We start from the raw sequence: 15,563 nt of genomic DNA on the forward strand, positions 1-15,563 counted from the left end.
TGTTATTTACAGCTTGCCTGGGAAACAAAGCACGTTTATTGCTCTGTCTGACATTGCATAGCAAAATAAAGTTTACTGCGCTCACTGAAGAAGTATCCTCCTATTGGTCTGTTGAACTGCAGCACAGACCAGTGCTGCCCATTGCCAACACGACTAGACATCAGCATGGAGTTAACGTTTTTCATTTTAGAAAAATACTTCACTAGGTTTATGTGAATGAGGAGATCAATAAATAAGGACAACATCCCTAGAATGTGTAATTCTGGAGAAACCTTGGTGCAAATCTGGCAGAAAGGCTCGTATTCTGTCCCTTCCAGCTTGATCGGAGAGTGACTCGCGGCCAGAGCTTCTTCCGCATGGACGTTTTCACTTTCTCAAAGAGAAGTCAGGCTGGCTCTCCCATGCTTCTCGGACGGAATGACCTCCCATCCCAGTGTAAACAGGGGGTGCGATTAGGAAATGAGAGATTTCAGTTGACTTTGACCTGGACAGTTATAAATACGGTGCTACGGAAATTCTGATGGCAACAGCAGAGCAGAATTACCCCCTGGCGAGCGCACGGAGGAGGACAGGGCGCTTGCTACTGTACATTGCGCCCGGGGTGGTTGCAGGGCTACGTACGTGTGCAGTCCCTCTGATTCTTGGCAAGCTCGAAGCCAGGGCGGCATTCACAGGCCACTCCTCCCTTGGGCGTCTCCCTGCAGATGTGGGCGCAGCCGTGGTCTTTGTTCATACAGTTCATCCCGTCTGCAGAGCGACAAAGGGGGAAAGCAGAGTGTGAAAACAAAACCCCAGTTGCGAACTGGACACAAACACAATCGTGCCATTGTTGGCACAACGTGAACTGGAGGGAGTCCAGGCAGAGAGCACATTTTGGGATTAAGGCTGAGGTTTTAAAACATCATAATTTACAGCATAAAAGCAGGCACTGGGTCCCATTATAAATACACTTCAGTCATGTCCTCATGGAGTAATGTGGGATTTTTATGACCACGTAAATTAGTTTAACATTCCTCTTGCAGTTCCCTTGCACAAGGGACAAGACATCGAAGTTTGGGTTGGCTCACAGAAGACAAAGAAATTTGCTCCAACTATGTGTAAAATTCAGCCACTAAAATAGCCAGCATACAGCACAGATGGTCTCAATTCTTCAAGCTTTTTCTCGATGTCATTTTGATGCAAAAACACAAGGAGGCATTAAAAAAAGCAAAAAAAAAGAAGGATTCTATAGCCACTGTGATCATTTTTTCAGTAATTTAACAAGATTATTGAAGCTTCTGGGTGTATTGCACATATCTTCACTCAAGCATAGTATCCGTACAATGCTAAAAGAAACTAAGTGTCATAAACTTTTCAACACTTGTCTTCTTGTGTTACAGGAGTCAATATCTGTTAAAATAATAAAAGATCTAGCGTTCAGTCTTTGCATGAGTAAGCATTACAGGGCCTGGCAGGACTGCATTCTGAGTGGAGAATCAGAAAATTGGGATAGCCAGGTTTGCATGTTAAACTGGACTGGGATCTATGTGCAACTCATAGTGACTCACGTTCTACAGAAAAGGATCTATACCACATTCATTGGGGGGTTCACGTTGCACAGCGCTTTCATCGTCACATCACTCACGGTGCCTTCTGTGTAGTGAGAACTGCTGTACAATTACAGCATCAGGTAGAGCATTTATTCAGAACCTTCCAACAGGCAAACACAAAGTAAGGGGAGGAGGCTCAGTAATGTTTGTTGTAGAATTTTCAAAACTACTGAGCACCCTGAGCCCAGCCTCTCTCATTCACAGCACAGAAGAAATGAACATCAAGGGCAATTCTCAATGAACAATGACATCATCTGAGGAGACACCACATGCCCGAGTGCAACAGGCCTCTCTGGAGCGGGAACTATGACCTCTGTGGGAAGGAGGAACAGTAAAGTCCTTCTTTGTCAGACCATCAGAGCTGAACTTCATCATCACAAGACAGCAGCCAGGACATCTCTACTGATCAGGACCAGCAGGTAATGCAGAACAGACCAAAGACCGGAGTCGAATTCAGCTCTCATTCAGCAATAACAGGGATCAGCGTAAGAGCACTGTATCGATTATAGAGCAATTTAAAATATAATCAGGAAAAAATATATTTTTAAAAGGAATAACCTTTCAGATTCTTTTTCAGATTCTGTTTGCCCTGTTGCATTCTTGTAAACCTGGTGTGTTGGGCCATACTAATATAAATGAATGTGTTAGTTAATGTCCTCTGACCCGCCCACCCTTCCCAAGCCTTCAGCACTTTGACGCAGCGCTGCAGTGACGTGCAGGACGCCCAGTTGTGTCCCTCACTGACCTCAAGGCGAGCGCCGGTGTTGGGGAGTCTGAGCGCTTGCTGTGTTGTGGGAGCCGTGGCCAAAATCAAAACCCAGCCCCTGTGAGACTGAGCCCGCTGGACAACCCCAGTCACAGTCGGCTAGTGGCAGGACTGGTCACGGTCATGTCAGCACAACAGGGGCCATCTGTGCTCAGAGCAAGTGCCTTTACAATTCAATTCAAATCTAACCAATTCAAGCTATATCATCCACTGGGGGAAAATCTGTTCCACAGTCCAGTCCGGGTACAACAATATAACAAAGACAAGCAAACATCACCAACAAAGAAGGCAGAGCAATAGTGTTACTGTATGTCAGTTTACTCCCACTGCCTCCGCATTCCCACCTCGTTTCTCCTTCGAATCCATGTCTCTTCCACCAGGTTTTCCACTTCAGTTGTGCTGATCTGAAAGGTTTCTGCCAAGTTGTACTGCAGTTAACAGATATTCTGTCACGATCGCTAATCCTCCTCTTAAGGGCGCTCCAGCCCTTCCTTGTTCTAGCTCATTCCCCACACCTGTCCCTTATTCCAGCCCCTCTTTAGTTCCACCTTAAAAGCCAGACGCAGACCTCACTCCTGGTTCCTCATTGAATTCCACTTCGTGAGAGCTCGGGGTCCTGCTGCGTCTGGCTCCGTTATGATTTTAACCCTCTGTTCCTGATTCCCTCCGCCGGTCCCGACCCGGTTCCTGTTCCTTATCCCCCCGGATGGATCACCTGGCCATGGACTTTTGCCTCTATTCTTAATTACCTGTTTGGATTTTCTATATGGATTGTTTGCCCCGGACTCACTTCCCCTGGACACCTGCACTCCTTGGACACGCCCCCTGTCTCCATACCCTCTCCTGCATGACTTTTTCCCGAGTGTTTCCTCACAAATCCGGATCGTGTCGTCTGCATAGGGCCTGGAAAGAACTGTTCGTGACATATTCAATCTTTCTCGCTCTCTGCACCCTTACCTGCACCAGTTTGCCAAAGCTCAAACTATATAAACTGGTGTCAGCATACCTAGAGCCACAGTATTTGTACAAGGGTCCTTCATCAGTCTACAGGCTACCAGCAGGGGGTGAATGACGAGTGCCTTTTGGTTCTGCTCATTTACAGCTCGGGTTACAGTGACGTCAAGCCCAGCCGAGTTTCTTCGACCACCGTCTTCCCATGACCCCTCTCTGCACTGCCGTCTTTCTTGCTTGCTGGCAGTGTGTGACGAACACAAGTTTACCGATCAAGCTGACAAGTGCTCCCCTCAGCAGCACTTCAGCCAGTGTTCCAGCTGAGAGTGCACTACCACTCACCTGACCAGCAGAATGAATGACAAGCTCACCTCGCCGCAGGACCCACTGTCGAGTAAGCACATGTCAGGAAGCAGACACACGTCAGGGGGTCGAGGGTCAGCTCCAGCACGGAATAAAGACTGTTTACAACTCTATCCTAATCCGTCATTATAACTAAGCCAGTGCCCTTCAATAAATAAACCACTACGGAGTTCCTCAGTCCATGTTTTGCTTTCTTAATTGTGCAAAGCTATGTCATGCAATATGACATTTTACTAGGGTTCAGCAGAGGTCAGAGCAACTTAAAAAACGCATTTACGAACACTAATGCAGTCAGTATGTACAGTCCCTGTCAACCTCAGTTAACTTAAGTGTTAATCTTTAGTATTGCTCTGTCACATGCTCCAGTCCACCAGCACTAGATGTACGTTTTTAACTTGTATTGATTCATTCTTTTCATGAAGCTGTTCCTCTTCACATGGGTTTGAGTCTAGGGATTGGCAATGCTGGAGACATGCATTAGCATTTCAGTATTTATATTAAGACAAAAATGGGGGAAAAAGACCAGATTCAAGGGGGTGAAATTCAATCATGCAAATAGTCCTTTCCCAGCTGTGCGGGACACACACTGGAGCCAAGCATATCACCAGGCTCTCAGAAGCTGGAAAGTTAAACGAACCTTAAAATGTTATTCCTGGTCAGTGAAGGCTGTAAGGTAGTTTTTAATGCCCATCAAGTATATTAACATTCAGAAAGGTACATGACAGCTTGACATGTCACAGGATTGATTTCACAAGTTGCCTCAAGACATCGCCTGGAATTTTCAACCATCTGTCAAAGGGCATGAAGAATGGTCAGTCCAATAGACAAGGCAGGCCCAGACTGGTCTTGGTGTGCCTGTTAAACGTATCACTTTGACAATCTGTTGGTGAGAAAGACTTATTTAAGTGAGCCTTCGTGCTTTATAAATCTCCGTCTGCGTACAGATGTTGCGCTGTCCTGCCGCAGCTCCCCTTGATGATCCGAGCTCCGCCTGCTCGGAGTGCAGCTCCGCACCGACGGTGCTGCCAGAGCAGCTGCGGCTCCGGGCTTCTGCACACGCCTGGAGAAGACCGCTGAGGCCCGCTCGCTGCCACTCCAAACAAGCCCACCTTGAGCACACGGCCCAGGCTGCGCCACGCTCGCTTCTCGCCTCTGTGGTGAAGATCCCCAGCCGAGACGGCTTCTGGCCATGATGGCAGGCAGAAATGAATGTCGGATCAAATTCTAATAACGAGCAGACTTGTCAAACTAACTGTTTTAGGAAGCAAACACAAATGAAGTCATTGCTCTACTTTTTTTCCAACAGAAAATGACAGGTAAAGATTTTCACCATGTTCCTATAGGAAGACAGGGGTAATTTGCCATTCCTCATGTGCTTGCAATGAACTGGAATGTCTGGATGAAATGATACTATTAACGACCAAAGCTGACCTGCGATCAACTAGTGAAAACTGAATTTCAAAATTATTATTATTATTATTATTATTAAGCCAGCCCTCTCTGTCTGGGATTCCTCTACAGAACCGGCACACATTCCTCATTTCACTGGATGATTCAGCATTACAGCAGTGATTCATTTGAACAGGGAGTAACAAAACTTGCGTATTGCTTGTTATGCTGCAGAGTACGAAACTTAAAACACCTTTTCGAAAACAACAGTGCGTAGAGCATCTCCTGTCGGTTATCTGTCAGGTGCTGCTCAGGGCAGGAAAACATTGTATTGCTGCCTAAGGTCCGTCTGAACTTGTGTGCTGACGTCTCCCGTGCCCTCAGACGACACTTCGTTCTCTCAGCGCAAACTAAAGGGCAGAGCCTTTAAAACCGAGATCTGGAGACACTTCTTCACACAAGGCGCCGTGGGAGTAACTAAACATCAGACATTAAAATGAAAAAAAAAACTAGCTAAATCGGCACCAAGGGTGGATTTAATTTCTGAACCCGATGGGTTAATGCACAGATCTACGCGGCTCCAGCGATAGACCACTTTCAGCCTGTAGCCATCAGAAATGGTGGTGTGCTATTCACGTGAAGCCCACTTCGCCCAAAAGCAGCAGTTTCTAAATCACCCCAGCCATCAAAGAAAGGAAAACAAAAAGACAGGAGCCCTTGGGTACACCTCAAAAGGGCCCAGTCTGTGCTCTCTCCTGAGGCACAACAATACAGCAGAATGCATTCTTCTAAAGGGGCTGTCACCACGGTAACACCATCAATAACATCATTTTCTGCATCCTTGTCTCTTAAACACTTTAGGAACACAAGGAGCTTTTTAGTGAATGTATGAACAGAACAATTATCTTTTCTGTATTAACAGCAGAGCAAAGGCCTTTTCTCACCTCATTAATAGAAAATAATATAGAAAAGGACCATGGAAGGCTGCTCTGAGAGGAACCAAGAGGCCTATTAGTAACAAAGGCCTTTTCTCCACCCATTCCAGGGAATAATTACAAATGAGCACAGAGAAACTGTGCCTGGCTAAACTCTTCATGAGCTTTTGAAGGCAAAACAAACATTTAACCAGTGGCTCCCTTTCATGTGCAACCTCAGGGAAGAACAAGGAACTGTCGTTAGTTACAACAGGACAGGAAGTCCTCAGAGCTGCCGTCTGCTAAGAAACCCTCTCAGAAATTCCCAACAGGATGTGACATAAAACAAGTCTAACTATTTTCATTTAAAATGAAAAAACTAGCAGAGACTGAATGGTCCAGTTTCACTGCTGGCAAAAAATGCCAACAGAATAACCATATGCACTTTTAAATTGGAAATTAACTTAATGGTACACACATCAATGACATACAGTAACTGCTTATGATAATTAAGGCCATTTAATGTAATGAGATTAAATGAATTTGAAAAAGGAGACATTCAACACTCAACTCAGACAAATACCATTCCACAGTCTGAACATAATTTTCTTACATTTGTTATCAAAAAAGGCTGGAAACACAGAAAGAGCTATAGGATGAGTTAATAAGTAGTATTCAATGAATAATGTATATATAGCATTTGTCAGATGGTAGAGAAACATCTACTTGTTGAACACACAAGGCCTAAATGGCCTGACACAGCTTACAGGAATTCCCATATTGCAGAGAACGTACAGTATACGAGCTGTTTACCCACAGGTGAGTGGAGCCCTGCAGCACAATGTGCACCTTGTACCCCACACAGATGACTTCATTCCCACCACTTACTGCTGAGGACACCCCCGGCCAAGAGCAGGAGGAGCTCACCTGACCCAGACAACCGTACAGACATTTGTTTGACAAAAAGACAACAATTTTGTAAAGGAAATACAACAATGTACAGTAGGTTTACAGCAGCAGAAACGGAAAAAAGTGGTTTACAGTGAAACACGAGTTTTAAGAGAATAGAAATAGAAACCTTAGAAATAGAAAAAATTAAACCTCATAAATATTCTATTTCTTTGTTTTGTTTTGAAGAGGGGTCAAAGGGTAAAGTGCTACTGATCATTTAGTATTCGGATGCCGTTTTACCTAGATACAGCCAATGCAAAACCCTTCAGCAAGAACTGGGTCTCCCTGCCAAGTATATTAGACCTGGGATATTACTGCCTCCTTTTCAAAACAGTAAAAAACTGGCAAATTTAGAAAAATGAAATTTGCCTTGTCCCTTTAGTCTCTTTCAGCTGAAAGATGAAGTGAGCCGTATGTTTTGCAATGACCACAAGACAGAACAGGCTTCAGGCCAGGAGATTTCATCCTCTTCTCACCGAATGAGCAAAAATGTTAATCGAGCAGGCGAATACCGAGCACCGCGCTTGCATTGGGCCAGGAGAGCCAACAACCAGATCCCCAGGCCTCACAGGGACTGGAGTCATGTCAAAGTGCAACTAATAGCAACATTCGTGGAAACACAGGGATCCTCCCACTCCAGTGATGAGGCTGAAACATCATCAAACTCTGCAGACTGTTTTACATTGGTGCCAAGGAACATTTTTTTCCTGGTCTTTTTTGTAAAGGATGCAGTATGTGCAAAGGGCCCTGTCGCTGCTTTACTCTTATGCGGTACGAGAGCACAGTGTGTACAACGTGCTCATCTGTAGTTACACTTTTAAAGCTTGTTCGCTTATGCCAAAGTCACTTGTGACAGAAGTGACAGAACAAAACTATTAAAAATTAGGAACCTGTTGGGGTAGCATATAAATGACGGACATTTTAAACTACAAAACACAAACTCATTCCAAAACTTTAAACCCAAAAACCTAAACACAAAGCATTTCTTGAGTATTTGTTAACGTTAGAAAAAAAAAGCTGAGATGGCCTGGAGAGAAGTGACCCGATGCCCATCCCAGCTGTGACTTCAGGATCCAATGCCCACACACGATACACATCAGTATCAAATCTGCCTTTCGTACCATCTAAATAAATAATAAAAAGACCCTCAGGACAAACCTCCCATCATTTTCACTTCAGATCAAGCAGAAATAGTTTAAAAGGGAAGATAAATGGCATATACTGTAAGCTTTTCACTTAAGACTGATACATCTCCATTGTAAAATGTCTTTATGTTTTAATACAATTCTCACACTGAAAATCTTTAGAGCATATTCAGAAAAGTTCGATTACCAACAACTATTAGCACAGTGGTAGCGTCAGAGAGAATCTAAAGAACTTCACTAATTTCAGGTGAAGCAAATTTTGAGGAAAACAAAAGCTTGATATACAGTACACTGAGTTCTTGTGTAAGGTCATCCCTGTTTCCTCTCAAACCAATAAACACATCTAGAAATCCACTTTTTGGTACTATTTAAAGAGCAAAATTAATATGGCAGTATAACAAGAATAATAAATATATTTCTGATTCTGCAGGCTGTGGAATAAGGCGGAGCCCTCTTCAATTTTTCTTTCTTTTTTAATTCCCTTGAGCTGCCGTGCCAAGGAAAGCAAGGCAGCACGGCGCTGTGCCAGTCCCACCATGCCAGGAGGAGACGGCACCCAGCTGCGGATGGCAGGACTCCTGGATCTGGGCTCACACGCACATTCGGGGCCGGGCTCGAGTTCTGGCCACCTCTGCAAGCCACTGGGAACGGCACAGGTGAGGCCCATGGGTTGTATGATAAGACAAGATCACTTTATTGGCCAAATACAGTTTCTTGTATAGGAATTTGTCTTTTCGCAGATCCCAGCTTGCTCTCCCTCTCTCCCTGAGACACACAGACAGGGAGAGGAGCTGGGGGTCAGAGGGCAGGGTCAGCCATTTATACGGCGCCCCTGGAGCAGCTGGGGTGAAGGGCCTTGCTCAGGGGCCCAACGGAGTAGGAGTTTGAACCGGCAACCTTCCAGCCACAGGCGCAGATCCTGAGCCACAGAGCCACCGCTCCGCCCCACCTATGCAGCACACTGCGCCATGCGGCTTTCACAGGGGGGATCAGTCACCCGGAACATTCTCCTGTCTCGGGAAGACTGCACCGGGACGAGGCCGGCAATGCGAGCAGAGCCTGAGCACCTCGGAAGAAAGTTAAGTTTCTCTCTCCCAGACCAGCGTGTGTCGGCATGAGAATGTTTAGTAATACACTATCAGGAATAGTACTAGCCTGAAGGCTGTTTCCTTTTCAAAGCGGTACAAAGATACTTGGAAAAACACAAACAAACAAGAGAAGAAAAAATTAAATTTCCATGCCAGGAGACAAAACCGATCAAAAGAGCCTGTCTAGCCCTGGAACAGGGCAGGAGATCTGTCTTGCCTGGCGTGTCCCCCCGGTGAGGTCGGAGGCTCATCTCCGTTCCATCCCGGCCATTTCTTGGGATTCCATGGAATTCAGTGCTGCTACTGTACATAGGGAAACACAGCTCTTGCTGGTCACCTCTTACTAAACGGCCAGCTGCTAATGAACACTAACGAGCCTCAAACCCCAGCGACTGGGGTGTTTCAACATTTTTGACCCCAATGCAAATCTGTGCTCCATTTTTTCCTAACTGAAAAGAAACGCAATCTGAGATTATAAACCATGCTGGAGTGATTGAACACATACAGTTTCATTCTGTGTTTCACACCTTCTGCATGTGGGCTAGTTATTTCTGCACCTTTGGACATTTACAGGCACACTTGGAAGCAAGGAGCTGAATGCTTTTGCTGAATGCAGAAAGCGCTCCAGAAGCACATCATAAAACATTTCTTACACTAGCTTTCCCGAAATGTCATGTTTCTTCTTGTTTTGATTGTATTGATGTTTTTTTGTTGATACAATGTGCCAAAATTCCTGCTCAAAAACAACATTCAAAATAATTTTCTGACAGTTAGGAATGAAGGAGAAAATTATCAAGGCATCACACAACCTGCCCACAATTCCAGACACAAGCGTGCTTCTGTTACACCCTATCTAAGTTATAATTTATTATCGTTAGTAGTAGTATTAAATTTACACTTTTTATGCCCAATGTAGATTTTATTTTTGGATATGGTGGCTCACCAGCTGTTTACTTCCAATCATCTTAATGGAATCTCTTTTTCTATTTTCACCCAAAAGTTAAAAGAATGCTGCCATCTGGATTTAACTTCTTTCCACTGATTTGGAATGAGAGAAATTATTCTGAAGGTAGAGCTCTCACTCCATCAGAGTGGTTCTCCTCAGTAAGACACACAGTTACAGAGACCTTGAATGTACTGTATAATCTAATTGCAAACTTTTACAATATTGTCTGGTGTAAGACAGAATGATTATGGACAGCTGCTCAATTTGATTTTATGTCGGAATGAACAGTTTGTGACATCTTATGAACACACATTGTCAAAATAAAAAACTGAAGTACAGGACCTGCTTCATTTTTGTGGTCTGATCAAGTCACTGGGCAAAATTAATAATGGTTATTTTTTTGCTTATGATCCAGTCGGCTGACGTCAGCAATAACAACATGTGCATATATGCAAAGGATGTGAAAGGGCCTCTCCGGCTGCTCTCAGAAGCCTGGTGAAACTCTCAGAACTGCAAAGATTGCTGTGTCTGAATCTGTGTGCACAGAGAGGCTCTCTCCTTGAGCAGGGGAACAATGAGATGTTGAGCACGAGGTGAGTTCCGCGCAGTTGTTTCGGTTCACAGCGTTTCCTCTGTCAATAACGCACATGGCCGAGCCTGCCCACCCCAGACTGCACCACCTCTCTCTCTCGGCAATCACATCGAGATGATGGGATATTCTAAACAGATTCAGACCTCTCTTTCAAACCCAAACCAGGACAGCACCCAGGAGGAGACATGCAGAGCTCTAGCATGTCGTATTGTGTTTCCTCTTCTTTGGCATTCTAAACCAATGCCACAGTATGGTGAGGGCATCCAAAACTATGTTACCCAGCATGCACTGCACTGTAGGAGGTGTTGTTCTTCAAATGAAGTGGTCAATCCCTTGGTCACAAAACATCCTATGACACTGTTTGTAAAATTAGGGGTGTTAACCCCCTGTGTTCTGGCTAAATTCCACCCTGGTGTTGTATAATCTGGCCTCCCTAAAGCTTCCCCTTAATTCAATTTAGCAGTTCAATCTAATTCCAATTACAATGGACTGGACAACAATTAAGGACAAGATAGCCAAAAAACAATTAAGGGGACACCGTTAGCAATTCAGAATCCAGTATCCGATCACATAGGTTTTAGCAGAACTTTGGATGTGCAAAGTTCCTAAAAACCAGGAAGGGGGTGGGCACAGTTAAGGAGGCTAAATAAACTTGTCTGTGGAATTTGTCTGTGGAATTATATCTGATATTGCAGGTAACTTAGAAAATGTTTCTTCCTGGCTTCACAGCATAATCTTCTTTGCGGATGTCTTCAGTGATGGAGCTACAGGTCCGCGGGCTGTGTTTGATCGAGCCGGTTCTGATGTGCGGGGTTCTGGATGAACACTGATTGGAGGAAGTGCGATGTGAGGAGTGAACAGGAACTGTGTGTAGGAGAATGCAGAGGCTGGAAAAGTCACCAGGGGGCAGTAGAGCCAACAGACTGCAACTCTGGGATGGGCAGTGGACGCTATGGCAACCCAGAAGGGTAACACTAAGTAGAATGGGAACCACTTGCTGAAATTTGCAAAAACTGAATGAATGAGGGCGGGTTTCACAGGCATCCCCCCAAATAGGAAGAACATCAGATACCGCAACAAGCCTGAGGACAAACAGGAGTCTGGAAAACCTGAGAGGCTGGGGTACAAGATTGTGGTGAGTGGGGGAGGGAGAGTCAAGGGTTGGCACCGCACCAGTTGGCCACCAGACAGGGGGGATGTAAAGCAGAGATTAATCTGTCCATGATGGGATGGGACATGAGTGGGCAGTGAGTCTTGACCCAGTGCAGGCTAATGCCGTGTGCTCACGCCCTTGGGACAAACTGGACATCAGCAACAGCCGGGCACCTACTGCATATGTAAAAGAGAATGGGGAAAGGGGAGAGACGAAACAACACATGCAAGCTGGGACGACAGGTGCAGCGGGGTGGATACTTGACCAAAGATGGAGAGAAAAGGAAGGGGCAGGGGGGAGATGAAGCAGCTGTGAATTTTCCAGGGAGGAAAGCTGCTTGATTCCACAATGAATTTGGGGTTGAAGAACTTCACGAAAGCGACTCCTGTCCTGGCTTGGAGGGGTCAAACGATGGACAGGTCTCAGACCAACAAGGCCAGCAAGAGGATGATGAAGCACAGGAGCAACAAAGGACCAGCAAAGCAGATGGATGTCTCGCATTCGCTGACGAGACCGAAATGCAGAGCGCTCAGCAGATGAGTATTTATAAGTAACCTCCTGGCAAACCTCGGTTTAACAACTATATTTTCTCACTTCTCCCTCTGAACTGCTGAGCAGTGGGGCTGCTGACGCAGGAAGGCCTCTGTGTGTCTCCCAGCTGGGGCTGCTGGTGCAGAATGAACACTGTGTGTCTCCCAGGTGGGGCTGCTGGTGCAGAATGGTCGCTGTCTGTCAGTGAGGAGTGAAGTGGGTCCCCTTCTATATGAAACACTTTGAGATCCTTTAGGATGAAAATCTCTGTCCAAATTATTATAATCAGGATTAAGCAAGTAAATCAAGAAAAGTTGATGAAACAGCTGGATACAGGAAGAAAATGCTGTTACTGCTGTCAGGCTGTGGTTTGCATGTGATTGCAGAGCTTCTGAAGTGTGTCAGGGTTTCCTTTTGTGCCCGACTCTCCTCTCTGCCCTATGCCCATATTTGGTCTCTTCCGCTCACGCACGCACAAGGGGGCTTCCCAGGCTGCACTGGGGGAGGGGGACCTTTCTGGGTTTTCACTTTTTGGGGAGGAGAGGGACCCCTTCCCCACCCTCGCTGTTTTCTGCAATCTGGGGGGGTGAGAGGAGGGGTTACACAATGCTCACCACAAGGGGTATTTTTAAGGTGGGGTGTTTGTTTGTTTTTTAAGCTGCACCCCATAAGTCTTCTTAAGTCAATACAAGCGATGTTGAGGCTCTGGTCAGCCACACTGGTCTTATCTGCCTCAAATTCGTCAGAAGCTGCTGCAGACTCAGGAGACGTGAAAGACTCCAGAAAGGGCATAAAACGCTCACAGGTGTTGCAATCTTGATGCATTTCTTTCTCTATTTCTGCAGCAGGCAAAGGGAGATAATATGGGATATGTAGGATAGGGGCGATAATGTGGCAACGCTATTTTTAAAGGACTTTGCAACATTCACTTCGCTCTCTGACGGGAGCTGTAAAGCTCTTGGCATCTCAATACTAATGCTGCTACTGTATTTAGCAGAGAAGCTGAAATACTATGCCCTCTCCATCCACCTAACCAAATTGGAACTGATAACACACCTTTTATTAGGGAAGGTGTATGCGTTACCGGTTCCTAAAATCCATGCATGCACAGTCTTCATGTATCTGTGTGACGTATCCTTGAAGAAGAGACGTTTCGTGCGATGCCATCGGTACAGAGCTAAAGACACAAAAATTCTATAACCCCTTTCCTGTTTCCAGCACGACCTCGCACAAACCAACCGCGGGTCGAATGGACAGAGTCTCTGGAGGTGCCGCAGGAGAAACGAAAACTCGGACTCGCTGTATGAAGCACGCCCTGTACGCCACCCCTTCCCCCTTCTCATCCCTCCTCTGCAAATGCCATTTTAATTGAAATCTGTCAGACCCCAACTCTCACTGCCCTGCTAAATCCACAATGCTATAGGTACTAAGCCATGAATTTCAATGAGGGCTTTTCTTGAACCAACTGCATTAATGTCCTCCACTTCAGACCTCCCCCCACTCACACACCCTTCTAAACACACACATCCTCTTTTTTTCCCCTCAATGACTCCACTTAAGCCGAGCTCAGTTTAATATGCAGAGAGCATTAAGCCAGACTAATGTGGAAGGTTCAGTGGGAGCAAGGAGCTTTCCTGGCAGGAATGAGTCCCAGATACGAGGTCACGGGTGCAACCACTCGTGTGAGCTCAACCTGGCCTTCACCGGCACAAAATCCCGCGTAGTGGGCAAGAGCTGAAGCCACGTCACACTTTTAGCTTTTCCACCAGATTAAAGAAATGACCCCCACCACTGCTGCCCTACAGTAGGGGTGGTTTCTCAGGATCCTCAGGTGTTTTCTCTGAGAGGGCCTTCTGCCCCTTTGGGGTTTCAAAAACCCTTTGGGGTGTCAAAAAAATGGTGGGGATTTTTCAGAGTTCTGTTTCTATGAAGGCATTATTTTAGCCAGTAGTAGTTCAGGTGGGTAGCTGCGTCAGCATGCGTAGGCTGCAAAGGAACAAGTAATAGGTTTATTCCATGCTGAAAAAAAGAAGAAAGAGAACACAACGTTTCGGCCGTGGAGCCTTCTTCAGGTGTGAGAGAGACAGGGCAGTAGGCAAAGGTAAAGTAGCGGGAGAACAAAGGTTGAGAGGGAGGAGGAGTGAGAGGCGGGAGCAGGGGACAGAAAGAGAGGCCAATCAAGAGGTGTGAAGTCAGAATGGGTGCAGAGAGGTGTGAAATGAAACTTCCAATGAATGGAGAAAATTTAAAAGAACAGTAATCTGTCGTTAAATTATTTTAGCCAGCTAAGTACCACAGTAACATACGAGCCATGACTACAAGCGTCGCCTGGAAGGACGACTGGAGATCAAACAGTAGGTGAAAATATTCAGTTATGCTCTGGACTGACATTAGTGGTTTTAAATCATAATATTTCTAAGCAATTCAGAGTTTGTTTGATTTTTGCTTGAATTGTGTTCTTTTTTCTACCCAGTCCTGGAGTTTATGGGACTGAGGTTTTTAAATTTGTAGCTTTATTTGTTTCATTTTACACAGACCTCTTTTCCAGAGGAATCCTTGCCTGTTCACACATGTGAAACATTTCCACTCACCAAAGTCAACGGCTTTCTAAAAATATTGCGGAAATTTTCAAAAGAAAACATCAGCGTTGAAGTGGAGGCCTCATAAAACTCCCCGTCTGCCTGGTAAATAACAACCTGTGTTTACTCTGAAAAGACAAGCTATTCCTGTCAGAATTATGATGGTTCTTTTAAAACCATTAAACACGAAAAATAATATTTAATTAAAGTATTTATAAATCGGAGAAGACACAAAGTTTGCAGAGTGTGAGGACTTCATTGAAAAAGTGGTGATTTTTAAAGAGCTACAGCTCTTCCTGGTTAACTGCAGGCTTCTCCTCTGGTTTGCTCTTAGTGTCAGACTCCCTTCAAGGTGCCACACACTGCTCAGCCAGTGCCTCCCACCTCTTAAGGAAAAACTAGATCAATCGTTTTTTTTTTATGGATTTATGTTAAATATAAAATAATCAGGATCATTCACTTTTTAACGTTTAAAACCTCTTCGAAAATGCTTGTTTTAATCTCAAAACAACAGCCGTTATAGTGGAAAGATGTCTGGTTAAAAGACTGGTTTTTATTGTTGTTTTGTGACTCATGTTAGTCACTATCAATCAATCAAATATCTTT

At 45.1% G+C, this 15,563-nt stretch overlaps 1 protein-coding gene across 2 annotated transcripts in view; it reads right to left on the reverse strand.

Annotated features, from left to right (window-relative positions):
* Window positions 1–15,563, reverse strand: part of scube1 (signal peptide, CUB domain, EGF-like 1) — a 145,597-nt gene that overhangs the window by 76,147 nt on the left and 53,887 nt on the right. For both annotated transcript variants that reach the window (XM_088646101.1, XM_088646102.1), the window contains exon 5: window positions 622–747. In XM_088646101.1, the coding sequence (XP_088502227.1) occupies window positions 622–747 (126 nt within the window). The remainder of the gene's footprint in view (window positions 1–621; window positions 748–15,563) is intronic.

This window comes from Lepisosteus platostomus, chromosome 9 (assembly GCF_059453375.1).
Source record: "Lepisosteus platostomus isolate fLepPlt1 chromosome 9, fLepPlt1.hap1, whole genome shotgun sequence".
Classification (NCBI taxonomy): Eukaryota; Metazoa; Chordata; class Actinopteri; order Semionotiformes; family Lepisosteidae; genus Lepisosteus; species Lepisosteus platostomus.